The following is a 15836-nucleotide window of genomic DNA, read 5'->3' as shown; positions in this document are numbered from 1 at the left end:
AAATTTGTCTTAGTATTTACTACATCTTTCATAGAGAGTGGCGATACATTGAAGGTGTTTACGAGTGAAGTGATATTAGATTCATCTTAGTCAAAACTCAGTCTTAATTCTTAAATATCGATGGATTTATTTTTTAGATTTTCATCTAACTCTAAACCCTTGATAAATTTTATTATTTTTGGGTAATGATAAAATTTGAGTCTTGATTGAGTTAAAATCGAGCTTAGATAAAGTTAAAACTAAAATATTAAATTCTGTATATATTTAATTTGTATGGTAACAAAAACAATTATACAAAAATTTTTAATATTAATTCATCGTATTTGAAAAATCAAACATACTCATTATTAAATATTTATAGAGTATATACTCATTTTGGTCCTCAAAGTATTTTAAATTTGACACTTTAGTCCTCAACTAAAATTAATTACTTGATTGGTCCCTAACAATTAATTCCGTCAGTCACTTAGGTCCTTTACTCCATTAACTCTAACGGAGAACAAAATAGTCCCTGACAACTCTAATAGGGGACAAAATGGTCCCTGATCTCCTATATTCGGAAACGACAATGTTCTCTCATAATTTTCATCATATCTCGCATAATACTAACAGTCTAACATTGTAACTTCAAACTACATAATACACACTCTATAAATTTAATGTTCACGAGAAAAAATTCTCAACTTGTTCTCAACTAATTCATACTCAGGAAACTAATGCCTATGTCTCTCAACTAGTTATCGTATTCGATGGATCCCATGAATCTAGACAGCAAGTCTGATTTGTTAAGATCCGTCGTCATCGTTGTCATCTCCCTCTTCCTCTGCCCTATCATCTCCATGACCACATTGTCCACCACTCTAATCGCTTCCTTTAGCTTCTTCTCTGAACCAATATTTAGTAATCGCTTCAGTTTCCATATGAGCGGCAACGGCAATATTGCTCGTTGTACTGATAACTTGGATGCGAGGTCGAAACTGTTTGCTAACTTGGACTTTGAAAAAAAAAAAGAATGAAACACTCAGTGTCTATTTCAAATGATAATTTGTATATGATGGCAAAGGAGAATCTTTTCATGATGTCCTAGTGTCTAACAATCTATATTGGTTGCCAAAGAGTGGAGAAAGGCGTCCCCTTGGAGTAGTTGTGGAACTTGGTCTTAAGGACGTCGTGAACATGTCGGAGTTGGAGGTGATGTTATCGAAGACATGAAAGTGGATGCTTTTGGTGGGTGAAGTGCAGAGGAGGTGGATGTATCAGTCACAAATATTTAGGAAGTGTGTGGTCTATGACATGTTGAGGTAGGTGTGACACATGTGACAATTACACCATGGCTTAATTTTGGAGTTAAAGAGGAAGAAGGAAACGATGAAAAAGAAGACTGTGAAGGTGAAGAAGGAGAGTATGAATGTTAGGGTTTGCGATATATGATAAAAATTGGGGACGAACAGTGTCGTTTTCGAATAAAGGGGTCATGGATCATTTTATCCCTTGTTAGAGTTGTCAGGGACTATTTTGTCCTCCGTTAGAGTTGTCAAGGACTATTTTGTCCTATGTTAGAGTTAACGAAATAAAGGACCTAAATGACTGATGGAATTAATTGTTAGGGACCAATCGAGTAATTAATTTTAGTTAGGGACTAAAATATCCGGTCTAAAATTCTTTAAAGACCAAAATGAGTATATACTCATATTTATATTATCACAAACGATATATTAAGTGTCATCATCAAAATAAATTAATATATGGCAATATAAATAAACTATCAAAGCATACATTCATATTTTTTAATTTTTATTTCGGTTGGACCGGTTTATGTGATTCGAATCCAAACCAAGGTTCTGAAAACCGAACCGATCATCGAACCGCTCTAGTTACTGGTTTACTGGTTTATAGGTTCAACCGGTTCGACCGTGGTTGAACCGAAAAACCGTTTTATAATAAAATAATAAATAAAATATAAATAAACACACTAAAATATAATTATAGCCTAATATAAATTTTAAAATATCCAAATTAAAAGTACTATATAAACCCGAATATTATAATCTCATTCAAATACTTTCATACTGTGCCTTTTGCTTTTTTTTTTGTCTTTCCGTCCTAACAAATTAAATACAATATATGATAAGCCTAGTATTACATTTAACTACACAAAATCTAATTGTTATTGAGTGTTGGACCTAGGAACTATCTCAAAGCTCTATTGTTGATACTTAATCAATAGCTCAAGCTATTAGAGGCCATCAAACAATTTAAGTCTACTTCTTCAATGTCACAAAAGAGTAATTTAACTATGCAGATTAATATACCCCCGAAACAAAAAAAATGAAGATTAATATGATAGTAGTGAAAAATTAGTGAAAAAGTAATTATTTATTCGGAAAAAGAAAAAGGGACAAATAAAGGGAATGTTCACCTCTCTGGAGCAATATTAAGAAGTTGATTACATAGGGATCAATCCTAGAAGTGTCAAGTTTTGAAGCACCAAAGAATAGAAAGTATAAATTAAAATGAGCATGGAAGCTAACTAAATGGATGTGCATATTGGAATGGATAAAAAATGTGGTTACATACTTTATCTGTATCCAACAATCGAAAGGTACAATTCAAAAACTCTATAGCTTCACTTGTTAGCTCCAAACTCTATCTCAATGCATAAGAGTCTGATCTGAATAATAACAGTAGCAAATTTCAACCAAAACAGAGTCAAAATTCAACCAATAACAGTAGCAAAATTCAATAATCATTCAATTAATAACAACAGCAAAACTCACAGAATAATTAACAATTATTAACCTATAACAAGTTTATAGATTATTCAATAATTATTGTTTAAAAAAACCTAGAAGCTAGAAGCATAAAAGTATAAAATAGAGGGGGAATCGGTGAACAAAATTGACCAGTGCAACCGAGCTGACGCCGGCGACGGTGGAAGAGAGGTGTACGACGGAGGAAGGAGGCGAGTCCGGCGACGGTCCTTCCAGAGCTGAAACGGCGACGATGGTGGAGAGCTGCACGATCGCGACTATAATCTTCGAGGCTCCAACTTGCGACGGCGGCGGGAGCAGTCCAGCAGCTGGACGAAAGTGACGGAGACAACTCGCCGGCAGTGAGAGGAAGGACGAGCTCGAGGGCGAGGGTGATGGTGAGGGTGAGGGAGGGAGAGGGAGAGCTGCGCCGTTTGTCTTGTGTGTAGCAAGGGTTAGTGGAGTGGGTTACTGAATTAGGGATTTAGGGTTGCTGGGTTAAATGGGAAGGACCAAACGGCTGTGTTTTGGTCAAATTTAAAAAACCAGCCGGTTCACGGTTCGGTTCGACTGACCGGTTTCCGGCCGGTTTTGCGGTTCGACATCGATTTTCTGATTCTGCGGTTTTGCCATTAGTCCAAACCGGAAATTCCATCGGTTCACGGTTTAACCGGTTCGACCGTCCGGTTCAAACCGATTTTCAGAACATTGATCCAAACATTGGCTCTAACTTAGTTGAGTAATTTAATAAGAAAATATTTAATTTGGTTTCTGAAATTATACTCGAATTTTAATTTAATTCTTAAAATTTTAATGGTCTCAATTTAGTTCTTAAACTTTTTAATTGATTATACGACGAAAACCACGATAGGAACTAACGTGATTAAAATTTAAAAAATTTGGGAACTAAAATGAAACAATTAAAATTTTGAAGACTAAATTGATATTCGAGTATAATTTCAGAAACTAAACTAAATATTTTTTTCTAATTTAATTGGATAAATATATTTGTTTCCAAATCTAATTGAATCTAAATAAAAACGATATAATTTTGGCCCAAAAGATTAGATTCAGACCGAATCTTTAAGCTAAATTGGACAATGAACACCACAAATGATATGTAAATCATATACTTCATTTACATGGGCGTAATATTGAGGTTAAGACCTAGAGAAGATGAGCGAGTTAGTAACTCTGGTGATGAAAAAGAAAGAATTAGAATTTTAAAATAGGAAGAAAAGGGATAAAGATAAGTGTAAATTCAAAAATTGATAATTAAAAATCTTGATTAAACGATAAAATAAAAAAATATTAAAGAATAATATTGTCATCCAAATGAAATATTGAGAGTACTAAAACATTAAAAGTAGAAAGTACCATTTTTCTACTATTTTGACTAATTATTTTTATATATTTTCCAAACAACATTATATTATAATTATGATATTCATAGTTGTTAGAAACATAACTATATAAAATTAATAATATATTAATTTTTTATTATTTTATATGAAGAAAATGCTGCAAGCTGTAATAAATAAGATAAAAATAAGTAGGATTAAAAAATATTAAAAATTTAAAATTATGAAAAAAAAGAAATTTATCTATGAAGTAAGTATATTCATTATTTAAATGTTTAGAAATGAAAATGATTGAGTCGACCGTTGGTAAACAGATCGTATAGTATGCTATAAATTGGACGAATTTTTACCTATTTTAAACTTTTGAGGACATGCAAAAAATGATAATAGGTCTTGTCGTTAAGGTGAGATTTCATATTTTCTAATAATAATAAGATTACTCAAAAATAAAATAATTTTTTATATTTAAAATTAGAATAAATACTAAAGAAATAAAAAGAAAAATCGATTTGAAAAATAAGAAATGTTTCTTTTTTTAGTAAAAGCATAATATCATAAATAAACAGCAAAATTGATAGCTACTGTTGTCGTTTTTAAATTTATCGATTATTTAAAAATCTAATAATATTGATGACTTTTTTTATTGTCAATATTTTTTTTATAAAATTAAAAGATTTTTTATACTTAATAAAAGCAATAGCTTGACTTTCGATAATATTATCTAAATTGACCGTCAATATGTTGATATTTGGTTTATTAAAATTGATATATTAGCCGTTGATTTAATTATTGAAGTATTGATAAGTTTGTTGTTTATTTTTTTATCCATTTTAAATTAAAAAAATATCATAATGTTGTCGATTTTAATAATCATACAATTTTTATTAATTATTTCTATTTGAAAAATAAATAAAAAATAATGCAAATAAATTTTTAAATATAATAATAAAATTTATACTAAATATTAAATATGAATTTGCAAACTTATCAATATAGTAAAGAATTCTCTAGTATAGAGATGCAAGACAAAATAAATAACTAAATTCAGACTCATATTCATCTAAACAGTAATCTACTAATAATATAAAAATTCAAAGTTAAATAAATAACTCTAATCATACTCTTCTAGATAGTCTTTATCTGAGTCATCGAAATTATTGCGATCCTCCTCCGTCTGTGAAGAATCCTATAGCCGCGAGATGTGAACTTGAAAAGGTAAAATGAGGAGGTTGGAAGGAATGTGATCTAGAACTACTAGGACCTATATCCATCAGGTAGCATTTGGTTGACCATGTCTGCTGTTTGGTTTGGTGAGACATATTTTCGAAAAATACGGGAGGACATGGATGGATACGAAGACACTAAATTTGTGTACCTCCAATTTTATGAGATACTGCGATACAACTTATGAAACACTAATTTTTTACTCTTTTACCTTTATTCAATTTATAAATTTTTAAAATTTGTTTTTTTTTATTATCTCCCCAAACCTTTCTTTTTTCTCTTTCTCTTTTAGACTCTACAACCAAATTTGTCCTCTTATTTTCTTAAAAAAAATTGTATATTTTATTTTTTTATTTATTTAAATTTTGATTAACTTTTGATAAATTTTGGACTTTAGTTTTCTATTTTTTTTAAAGAAAATTTGTATATTTAATATTTGAATGATAACTTGAGATGATTTTGGAAGAAATAAAAAATACTAGAAGAAATAAAAATTCAACGGCGATGACATGCAGTGTTTGGGGTGATGGCCGATGGGTATACAGTAGTGGTGGTAAAACTTGTGGTTGAATGAAAGGTAATTCAGTATTTTTAAAATATTTGTGTGTCTTGTTCATTATTTTTGCCAAATATAATACATAAACATAAATATTTTATGTCTATATTTTTAATGTCTATGTCTTTGTATTTATATCTTATCGTATAGATCAACCAAACAGTGCCTTATATACTTAATCAAGTTGTTGGGTTGATAACTAAACTAGTCCATCTGTGAGCCACTTAAGAATTCAACTGTTTGTTGCCACTTTATTTTTTTTCCTTTTATAGAGGTCTTCTAGCTCTCTCTTTTTTTAATCCTTTTGGAGTAGTCTTCAAACTTTATATTTAACTGCATGTTGTTCAATTTATTTATTGAGTATTATGGTCCGTTCCCTAAGATCTAAAACATCAACGTTGATCGTCGTGGTCAGCCTACTAACTTATGTTGATTGAGAACTGTCAATTGAAAAGAAATATTAGAGCCACAATAACAACGAAACAAATATCATGGAGCAACAGTGGCACGAGTGTGACGAAGTGATGAGGGTACAACGGCAGAGAGGGAGGGTTGGTGAAAAGGCGGAAGTGAAATAGGAAAAACGCGGGTTAATTTCTAAGGTAAAATTAAATGGTGAATTGGGGGTGAAATGAGGGAGGCAAGAAGTATGTATGGGTACGATTTTTTATTCATAAAAATTAGATAAATTTATCGATTTCTGTTAATAAAAAAATTAACACCTTAACGGTCTATTTTATATAATAAATTTATATCATTCATATAATTTTGAGAAGGAATCTCTATCGTCTAAATTTATTGACAGCAAATGTTGTTAATATTATAAATATTAAAATAGACGGCATATCCGTCAATTTGACAAAAAACATTAATACTTTATTAACAGTGTGACATAATATTAAAACTTGTTAACGTCGCCAAAATAACATATGACTTGGCTGTTAATTTTAAAATATTACCAATGACAAATTGTCGAAAAATATCAATGCGAATATTAGTGGTTAATTTTTGGTATAAAAAATTGTATTATTCTTTATATTTATATAAATTGATGACTTCATAACACGCAAACTAATTATTTTGTACTAATTATTTTGTGACATGTAAAACTAATATGTAATATCATCATGTCACATAATAGCTAACATGATACGTTATTGTCTAATTTATGAAATGATTCATTTAACTTTCGATTATATCTCTTAGAAATTAATTTAATTGATTAAATTTTTTAAAAATTAATTGAAAGATCAGATAATTTTTAGAATAGTTTTATTTTTTGGATGGATATACATGTTATAGATATAAATAATTAAATATTGGTATAAAACCTTTTTGGGTTGCATCAAAGTGGAACTCATTCAATATTTTGACAAATGTTATGAAACTTTATCTTCACACATGAGTGTGTGGACAAATATGTCATTCAATTTAAGTAGCCAAGTTACAAAGCGCAACTAGCTTGTAGAAGTAGAAGGCTAGAAGCTCATAATAATCCTTAACTCAAATCCTTGTCAGACTGGGAAAAAGGTCCCTCAGATGTGGCCCTTGCTCCATCCACCACGTGGACGAAACCCTTCAAACCATTTCCACTTACCATTTTCTGTGGCTCTCCTCTCTTCCCACCACACCACACCTCTCACCCTGCAAACCCCCCTCCAATATTTTTAAATAAAAAACAACTAAATTTCGAAGCAGTGGTTGGTTATTCAGTTATTTGATCCCAACACGCAATAATTTTATCAAGAAATGCCTTTAATTCTTTCCTCAATTTAGGGTTCCAACTTCCAAGTTCAGCTTCCGTACATCCATGGAGTCTATCTGCACAACCTCCTTCTCCTTATACACTGTTCCTCACCGCCACTTGAAGAAACCACGTGCCAACACTATGCTGCTAACTTCAATTCCTTGTTCTTGCTCTCCTTCATCGTCGTTTCAATCGTTGCCGATTCGTCGAAGAAGTGCGAAGAAGCTATTAAGAACGAGAATTTCGTGTTCTGCAACAACAGGAAGTGCCGCATCAAACGGCGCCGTTTTGAGCAGTGTGAAGGATGTGTTACAATTGAGAAAACCGTCGAACAGCGCGCTGGAGCAGCTTGACATCGAGCGTGGCGTTTGCATCCCTTTCCGCAAGTACTCTCCCGAGACAGTATGACTTTTCGTTACATCACTGTTCGTTCTCTCCTCAATTTTTTGTTGTCCTCTCTTAGTTGCTTTTGATTTTACATTGACGTGGTTTGTTCTTGAGGTAATGGCCGTTAAAGTTAATCTGTATTGCGTAGTGTAAAACTCTACTAGCTAATAATGTATAGAAATTAAGCTCTTTTTAAAAATTACTTTTAGTATTTTTATTAAGTTTTTTTTTTTTTTTAATTGCGAATTTAGAATTATACCGTCTTCGTAGTCGTGAAACATGTATTTTGTATAATCTTGAGATTGATGCTATACGGGGCTAGCAAGGGAAATGGATCCTCTCCATTGGAAATTCCGATTAACCAAGTGAAGTGTGGATTTTTACCGATTATTGTAAACTTTTGTGAAATCATGCTGAGATCAACTTTATGAATTAATGATAGAGATCTACATTTGACACGTTCAATTGGAATTTCCAATTGGTATGATATGCTCCCGCTAGCAAGCGAGTATTTTGTCTTCATTTCTGGTAATCTTGTAATTGCTCAAGAAATATAATCTATTATTATGAAGTATGTAGAACTATGAAGCTAAGATTATTCATTTTTGTAGGTTCTAGTTAATTCCTTCAACTTTGGCAGTTATACTTTTACTGGTTTACTTGCAAGCTGGGTTTATCATACGGCATTATGACATAGTCTGATTTATTTAGCTCACCCCACCTAGTGGGAGATGAGTCTTATTGGTGGTGGTTGTGGCGTTTTTGGTGATTGTGAAATCTTTGAAACTAGGAAGGGTGTACTTGAAGCGCAGATGTCTGCATATGGGGAAATTAAACTTGATGGTCTAGAATGTAAAATTTAATATTCTCTACATTATGAATATTCGAAACATGTTGACAGTTGACATGAATATAATTGTAGTCAATGATATTTATCATCCATGTTGGTAGGAGGGTGTCAGTAGCTACTTACCGTGGCCCGTGGGAGTCCCCCTGAACTAAAAAAACTTGTTTTGATTTACTGTATAATTATTTCTAACTTGAAGTAATTTTTTGTTTGAATACTTATCTCTTATTGTTAATTAGGTGAGGAATAAGGTACTAGAATCAAGAGGGGCTATATTGTCGCTTATGTTAAGGGGAGTTGAGATAGTTTGGAGTCTGGGCTTCTACTGGTCTACCTTGGCGTATGATTTCCTGGTTGGAAGGGATGAAGAGGTTGTTCCGTATCGTGCACGACAGCTTAGGAACCTGTTGTGCAATCTGGGACCTTCTTTTATTAAAGCTGGTCAGGTGTGTTATTTTGTTTTGTACTCGGCCATGCCGTGAAAGTTATAACTTTGTTTTTTCTGGTTGTTAAAAAGTTTTTTTCCCCCCATTTGACAGGTCCTTGCAAACAGGCCAGATATCATTAGAGAAGATTATATGAATGAACTTTGCATTCTTCAAGATGATGTTCCTCCCTTTCCCAACCAAGTAAAACTTATTACTGTGGCCAACTATTTTTAATTGTTACATTTATGTAAATAATTTTCATACCATTAATCATCTGGATCATATAATTTTGATACGTGGCCTACAAATATCACAGACTGCCTTCAATATCATAGAGGAGGAACTTGGTCAGCCCCTTGAAGCCGTTTTCAGCAGAATCTCATCAGGGACAATAGCAGCTGCTAGTTTGGGTCAAGTTTATAGGGCTACTTTGCGTTCCACTGGCGAGGATGTTGCTATCAAGGTTCCATTGAGCTCACCTTTTGTTATAATCATGTTTTAGTTATCAACACATGACATTAAGAAGTTCAGACATGGCATCAATTTATATTGCGAAATAGTGTTTTATTTATCTATCTATTACTTTTGGCTTGACTGTATTCTGGTTGGGATCACTTGTTGACATTTGCTTGGCCATAATGTTCCATAGCAGCACGCTCCCCCCCCCCCCCCCCCCCTTTTTTTTTCTTTTTTCCCTCTCTCTTTCTTGTTTAGTATGATCTTTCCCTCTGTTCTAGGTTCTGTCAGATATAATTACCTGTATGGTTTTTTGCATGTAAATTGCTGAATATGCATGCATAGAGCAGCATTTCAAAACAAGGTTAAAACTGATTCCAAAGACATACTTTGCTGTAATTGTAGGTTCAAAGGCCTGGGATAGAGCCCATAATATATCGGGATCTTTTCCTTTTTCGTACCTTGGCTTCATTCTTAAATGGCATTAGCATACAAAAGTTGGGTTGCAATGCAGAGCTGATTGTTGACGAATTTGGTGAAAAACTTTTGGAAGAGCTTGATTATACCCTGGTAACTTTCTGGACTGCCTTGTATGTGCTACAGCTATAGTAGTTAATCTGTTCAAATGTGTTAGGGACTTGGCTATTACATGGTTTATTTAAGGAGTGGTCCCCCTCCCCTCTTAATAGCTAGCTTTTAAGATGTGGTTCCCCACTTAGGTACTTAACAAAATGTCAAAGCACTAAATAGTGTTTCTTGCACATTGTGTGTGTTTTCTGTGTATAATTGTTCTATACATGTGTACTATTTCTTATCGTTATTTCAGGAAGCCCGTAATCTTGAAGACTTTATTGAGAATTTCAAGGATGATCCTACAGTTAAAATTCCTCGGGTTTACAAACAACTTTCTGGTCCACGTGTTTTAGTGATGGAATGGATTGATGGTATTAGGTGCACCAATCCACAGGTTTGTTTAGATTGTTTGGTGCTGCTTTTGCTGTTTGTTGCATGGATAGTCAAGCAACATTGTTTGAGGTTTATAGTTTATTGATAACTACTCTTCTTATGAATCAGGCCATCAAAGATGCTGGTATTGATATAGATGGCTTTCTTACAATTGGCGTGAGTGCTGCTTTGCGACAATTGTTGGAATTTGGATTATTTCATGGAGACCCTCACCCTGGAAATATTTTTGCCATGCGTGATGGACGAATTGCATATGTGGACTTTGGCAATGTTGCCGTTCTTAGTCAGGTGTTCCCCCTCTCAATAATTTTGTTTCTTTGATATGAGATATCAGCTTTGTCTTTAGTAATAAATGGATTTTGAAGCTGGTTGGGGATAGTTTTTGTGGTAACATATTTATCTGCTTCTATTTCTTCAGCAAAATAAACAAATTTTGATTGATGCTGTTGTCCACGCCGTAAATGAGGACTATGCTGAGATGGCTAATGATTTTACCAGATTAGGCTTCCTGTCACCAGGGACTGATGTCACTCCAATAATTCCTGCTTTGGAAGCAATTTGGCAGAACTCTCTTGGAAAAGGACTGTCAGATTTCAATTTTCGTAGTGTCACTGGTACCCATTCCCATTTACCTTTTAAATATAAATAGCTATTTCCATGTGACTTTGACTTGAACTGTGCTGTTTCTGAAATCAAATTTCATAAATTTTGATTGAATAACTTCTGTCCAATTAAATGGAGTTGTCTGAACTCTGAATCTGAAGGGAAGAAATCCTAAACAAGTAAAGGGCTAATAGTTACGACTCGTGTGACTTTGTTGTTTCAACATACTCGTTGAAGTCATTTATTTGTATTCATTGATGATGTATGAAAGATGTCACGTTATTCTATGGAGAGAAACAAATATGTTGCACTACCCACGTACACCAAAAAACTTAGAGGAGTGTAAGGGGACCAGCAAGTTTTCCATCATTGGTATTTTTAATGGTGTGAGATTTCATCAAATAGTGTGGGATTACTTACTTTTCTTTTGATGGTTAAGTGCTGGCCAGATTTTAATAAAAGTGCTAGCCCTCAGACTTTTTCTATCAATTTGTTGTAATTAGATTCTGTTGCTTAATTTCTTGATTAAATATGCCAATGTTTCATCTGTCATGTTTTGAATAATTTCTTTGTACTGGCACATTTAACCATTGTAAAGACAGGAAAAAAAAGGTTATTTTCCTCTCATTTTTCTTGTTCAGGAGAGAAAAAACAAGAGAGAGGGGGGGGGGGGGTCATTATTCTCAACTAATACTCTGATTAAATACAATGCAGGAAAGTTTAACCAATTGGTTTACAACTATCCCATCCGCATTCCCGAAAGGTTTTCACTCGTAATTCGTTCTTTACTGACTCAAGAAGGCATATGTTTCACTTTGAAGCCTGACTTCAAATTTCTTGAGGTAAAAGCTCTGGATGTTAAGGGAAGCAATGACTTCCATCCCCCCACCCTCTACTCTTCTTCTTCTCCTTTCTATTTTTCTTTAAATGTGTAAAATATATTTTTGGCTTTTAAAAGCTGCTTCATATGTTAAGAAATGATGCACTTAACATTTTGCTACTGGATAAATGGTTCATTATTGTAGAGAAAAGGTTTAAGGAGAAACTATCATATTTTAATTTCCAATATATATTAATTACCTTTTGAATATCGATTAGGTTGCCTATCCATATGTAGCAAAGCGACTTTTGACAGACCCAAATCCAGCTCTTCGTGAACGTCTTATACAGGTTAGAACGCCGTTAAAAATTAATAAACCTTTGTGCATGAGTTTCATTTTTTTTCTTTGCTTTGAGTGAAATCTTGGTTATACTCCCTATATAAACTTGTATTGTTCTTTGTTCTTTCAGGTTCTCTTCAAAGACGGTCTTTTCCAGTGGAAACGGCTTGAAAACCTTATTATCCTTGCAAAGGAAAATGTAGCCAAGATGAGCAGCAATCCAGCAGTGCAAGTTAAACGCATGTCTGTATTTTGTTGCAACACCATTGCATGTTTGGTTTCTTTTCTTCTTTTGAACCATTTAATAAGTAATATTAACATGAGACTTATTTATACAGGCAAACTCAGAGAGACTTGAAATTTGAAAGAAAACTGGACCTCACAGACACCATCAAAGATGGAGCACGCCTTTTCATTGTTGACGAAGGAATACGAAGACAGCTTCTTCTTGCTTTGACTGAGGACTCAAAGCTTCATGTTGAAGAGGTTTGTCCTGATTATATGACCTATTCTTAAAACATAATTGGGGTGCTGTGCTACATTATTCATACTTATGTTTTATACAGCTTGTCGATGTGTATAGATTGGTTGAAGATCAGATAGACTTACCCTCAGTGGCAGTAGAAGTAGCTCGAGGTAAAGCTCTTTGCAGAACCTGATTATAACTTTCCTTTTTGGATGTCTTTTTTCTCTTTTGCACCTTGACTAAAAACAATTTTTTCTTTCACTTAAAATGTTTTTCCATAATTAAAAATACACTTAGAGTGAAGTGACTACAAAAGTATTCACAAAAGATTATGATGGACAAAATTACCATTACAAAAGTTCATCTAACATCTTCGAAAGACTTGATTCAGTGGACAATTTTACCCAAAAGTTGACATTTTCATGGAAGATTTGTCCTTTGGACCAAACTTTTGGGGATACATACTAGATGGACTTTTATTCTTTGATAGTTAAATTTCTTTCCATATGATCTTTCCAAAGTACATTTGCACTTTACTCGAGTACTTAAATAGCATCACAAAATGCAAAAGAACTTTTTTCTAGAAACAAAATTGCATTAATGTTTTCAAAAATTTTGTCCAAATGCATTCATTTGTTATCTTCCTTGACCTTATATGGCAACTGACAAACCAAACATAAATATTCTTCATTTTTTGTTTTGTTTTGAATACAGATTTCCCAACTGTTGTCAGGGATCTTCTACTTTCTTGGAGTGACTCAGTGTTATCCGATAGATAGCTGAATCTCAGGGACTATATTTGTTTCAGAAGATGAGTATACGATCCTATAATATTCCTCTCTTTTTGTAGCTGTAAGGATTATCCTTTGAAAATTTAAATAAAATTATCACACTTGTAACTATAGGAAAGAAATATTACATATGTATAGAAACATTATTTTACTCAGTAAATAAATATCAAGGTTTCATGGGGAAAAAGTCCAAAAATGTCATAATCTCTTAGCTTCTTTTAACGCGATGTTATTTTACAAATATAACTTGTCTTCATTTATATCGAGCTGCGACTTATTTTGGAAAGTTCTAATGATCTAGTCACCTAGTAATTCTTTGGTTGATAATCTTTTTTATCCGGTTATAAATTTATAACTTCACATAACTATTAATGTACTCATAATTTCTTCTGATAAATGTTAAAAAACCATTAGAATTTATTATTTTTAATCATCAATTAGTTATTAATGATTAAAAGTATGGGATAAAATATGTTGTTAGATTAATAAACTAAAAGAATTGGATTGATGACTAAAAATAATGCTAAAAAATAATATATTTTGATGGTTTTATAGCATTTTTTCAATTTTTTTTATCTATTCTTAATATATAAAAGTAGATGAATAAGTTTACCTACATTACTTTTAAGACATCTTTCTTCTTCTACTGATACTATGTCAGCAATATTGCTTATTTGGCAAAATTTTAGAATCAATCATTCAAGTTTTGCCAAATCAACTATTATTTCCAAATCAAAAAAAAAAGAAGAAGAATATATAATAGAAATATATGTAAATTATGGTGCAAAATTACTAATGACAATAATTAGAAATTAATAATGTCTAACTAAATTTATAATTTACACGTACATTGAATTCATATTCCTATATTTATTATATCTTACCGTTATAAATAATACAATAAATTTACAATCTTAATAATTAATTTATTAATTTTTATAAATAACTCATTAAATGTAATAAACATCCATATTACAAATGTCATAATAATATTATTAATCTTAATAAATTTTACGTTACAAATATTCAAAATCCATACTATTTGAACTATTTATAAGTCTCTTATCCCTATTCTTTTTTCGAACTACACAACATCTCAAACTTATTCAATGAAGCATCATTCTTTGGACAATATCACCAAACAAATCGACAATTGGTTTATCAAAATTCTTGTAGTTCGTCTATGAAAAACATTAACACCCACAAATGAAGAGGAGCCTCTTTGCTTAAAAATAATTATATTAGATGACAATTTACAAAACAAATATATTTATTATATTTTTAAATTGAATTTACGAACCAAATACTTTAATTATTTTTGCTTTTTATACTTTTTATATTATTTTATAATACTTTATATATAATTGTAATTTAATATTGTTAAAATTATACTTCTTTCAATTTTGTGTCTCTGTCCATTAATGTCTTGTCCTGTCTTGTTCTCAGTTTCTTAGTTTTTTCTTTTGTCCTGTTCTCAGAAACAAACGCAGCACAGATTAAGGAGAAAGAAAATCATACAAATTCAAGACACATCTTCGAAAAAAAAGAAGAAAGCAACAACTCAAACAACAACCAATATAAAAAAGGAGGAGGAGCGCCACATAAAAATACTAAGTCCATAAACTAAAACAAATGCAAAAATCAAACTACCAAATAAAAATATTACTTTGTATAACTCCATCGTTCAAATCTTTTGTACTACAAATTATTTTAAATAAAATACCTTTTAAATTTAATTTTAGTTTATACATATTTAATTTAATTCTACAAAACATAACAATTTTTAATATTTATTATATACTATCATTAATTTACTATCCCGCACATCGGTCTTATTCTAGTTTACAATGGTTATCGTTGTTGATTTTTTCCCCATTTTTTCAGCCTTTTTTCTTGTTGGTTTTGGTGGATTCCCATGTACCATTATATTTCATTATTTCTGATTAAGATTTTAGGAATGTGTGGGCGTGTGGCTTTGGCAAGATTCAGGTACGCAATCAAGTGTGTAAAATCAATGCTAGCTTCCCGCAGGGGCGAAGCTACGTATGGAAAGGGGGCAATCGTCTCCCCTAATTTTAATTTTTTACATGTAAA

General features: G+C 32.0%; 1 protein-coding gene and 1 long non-coding RNA gene across 5 annotated transcripts; one reads left to right on the top strand and one right to left on the bottom strand.

Moving 5' to 3' along the window:
* Positions 1-2357: 2357 nt before the first annotated feature.
* LOC112755633 (uncharacterized) lies at positions 2358-3223 on the bottom strand. Of its 2 annotated transcripts, XR_011862671.1 has the most exons (3): positions 2904-3223; positions 2578-2671; positions 2358-2463 (listed from the first exon to the last, which is right to left on the bottom strand). It is a non-coding gene; the product is annotated as an uncharacterized lncRNA (long non-coding RNA). The 2 variants fall into 2 exon arrangements; XR_003179054.2 differs by lacking the exon at positions 2358-2463 and having other exon boundaries at positions 2528-2671; positions 2904-3042.
* Positions 3224-7243: 4020 nt separating this feature from the next.
* Positions 7244-13929, top strand: LOC112755632 (protein ACTIVITY OF BC1 COMPLEX KINASE 1, chloroplastic). Of its 3 annotated transcripts, none has more exons than XM_025803844.3 (14): positions 7244-8040; positions 9112-9318; positions 9412-9501; positions 9617-9763; positions 10162-10326; positions 10583-10723; positions 10831-11010; positions 11141-11336; positions 12040-12167; positions 12424-12495; positions 12616-12728; positions 12824-12971; positions 13052-13121; positions 13666-13929. In XM_025803844.3, the coding sequence occupies exons 1-14, from the start codon at positions 7702-7704 to the stop codon at positions 13728-13730; spliced, it is 2061 nt and encodes a 686-aa protein (XP_025659629.1). In that variant the 5' UTR covers positions 7244-7701; the 3' UTR covers positions 13731-13929. The 3 variants fall into 3 exon arrangements, with proteins under 3 accessions (XP_025659629.1, XP_025659630.1, XP_025659631.1); XM_025803845.3 differs by having other exon boundaries at positions 7389-8040; positions 13069-13121; XM_025803846.3 differs by having other exon boundaries at positions 7415-8063.
* The last annotated feature ends 1907 nt before the right edge of the window (positions 13930-15836 follow it).

The sequence above is a fragment of the Arachis hypogaea genome, chromosome 6 (assembly GCF_003086295.3).
Source record: "Arachis hypogaea cultivar Tifrunner chromosome 6, arahy.Tifrunner.gnm2.J5K5, whole genome shotgun sequence".
Taxonomy (NCBI): domain Eukaryota; kingdom Viridiplantae; phylum Streptophyta; class Magnoliopsida; order Fabales; family Fabaceae; genus Arachis; species Arachis hypogaea.
The sequence above is the reverse complement of the archived record's forward strand: the minus strand, read 5'-3'. Positions and strand labels throughout refer to the sequence as shown.

Coding starts and splice junctions, on each gene's coding strand:
- LOC112755632 (XM_025803844.3), top strand. CDS start 7,702: ATGGAGTCTATCTGCACAACCTCCTTCTCCTTATACACTGTTCCTCAC. Junction 11,011..11,140: donor ATGTTGCCGTTCTTAGTCAG/GTGTTCCCCCTC, acceptor CTATTTCTTCAG/CAAAATAAACAAATTTTGAT. Junction 11,337..12,039: donor CAATTTTCGTAGTGTCACTG/GTACCCATTCCC, acceptor AATACAATGCAG/GAAAGTTTAACCAATTGGTT.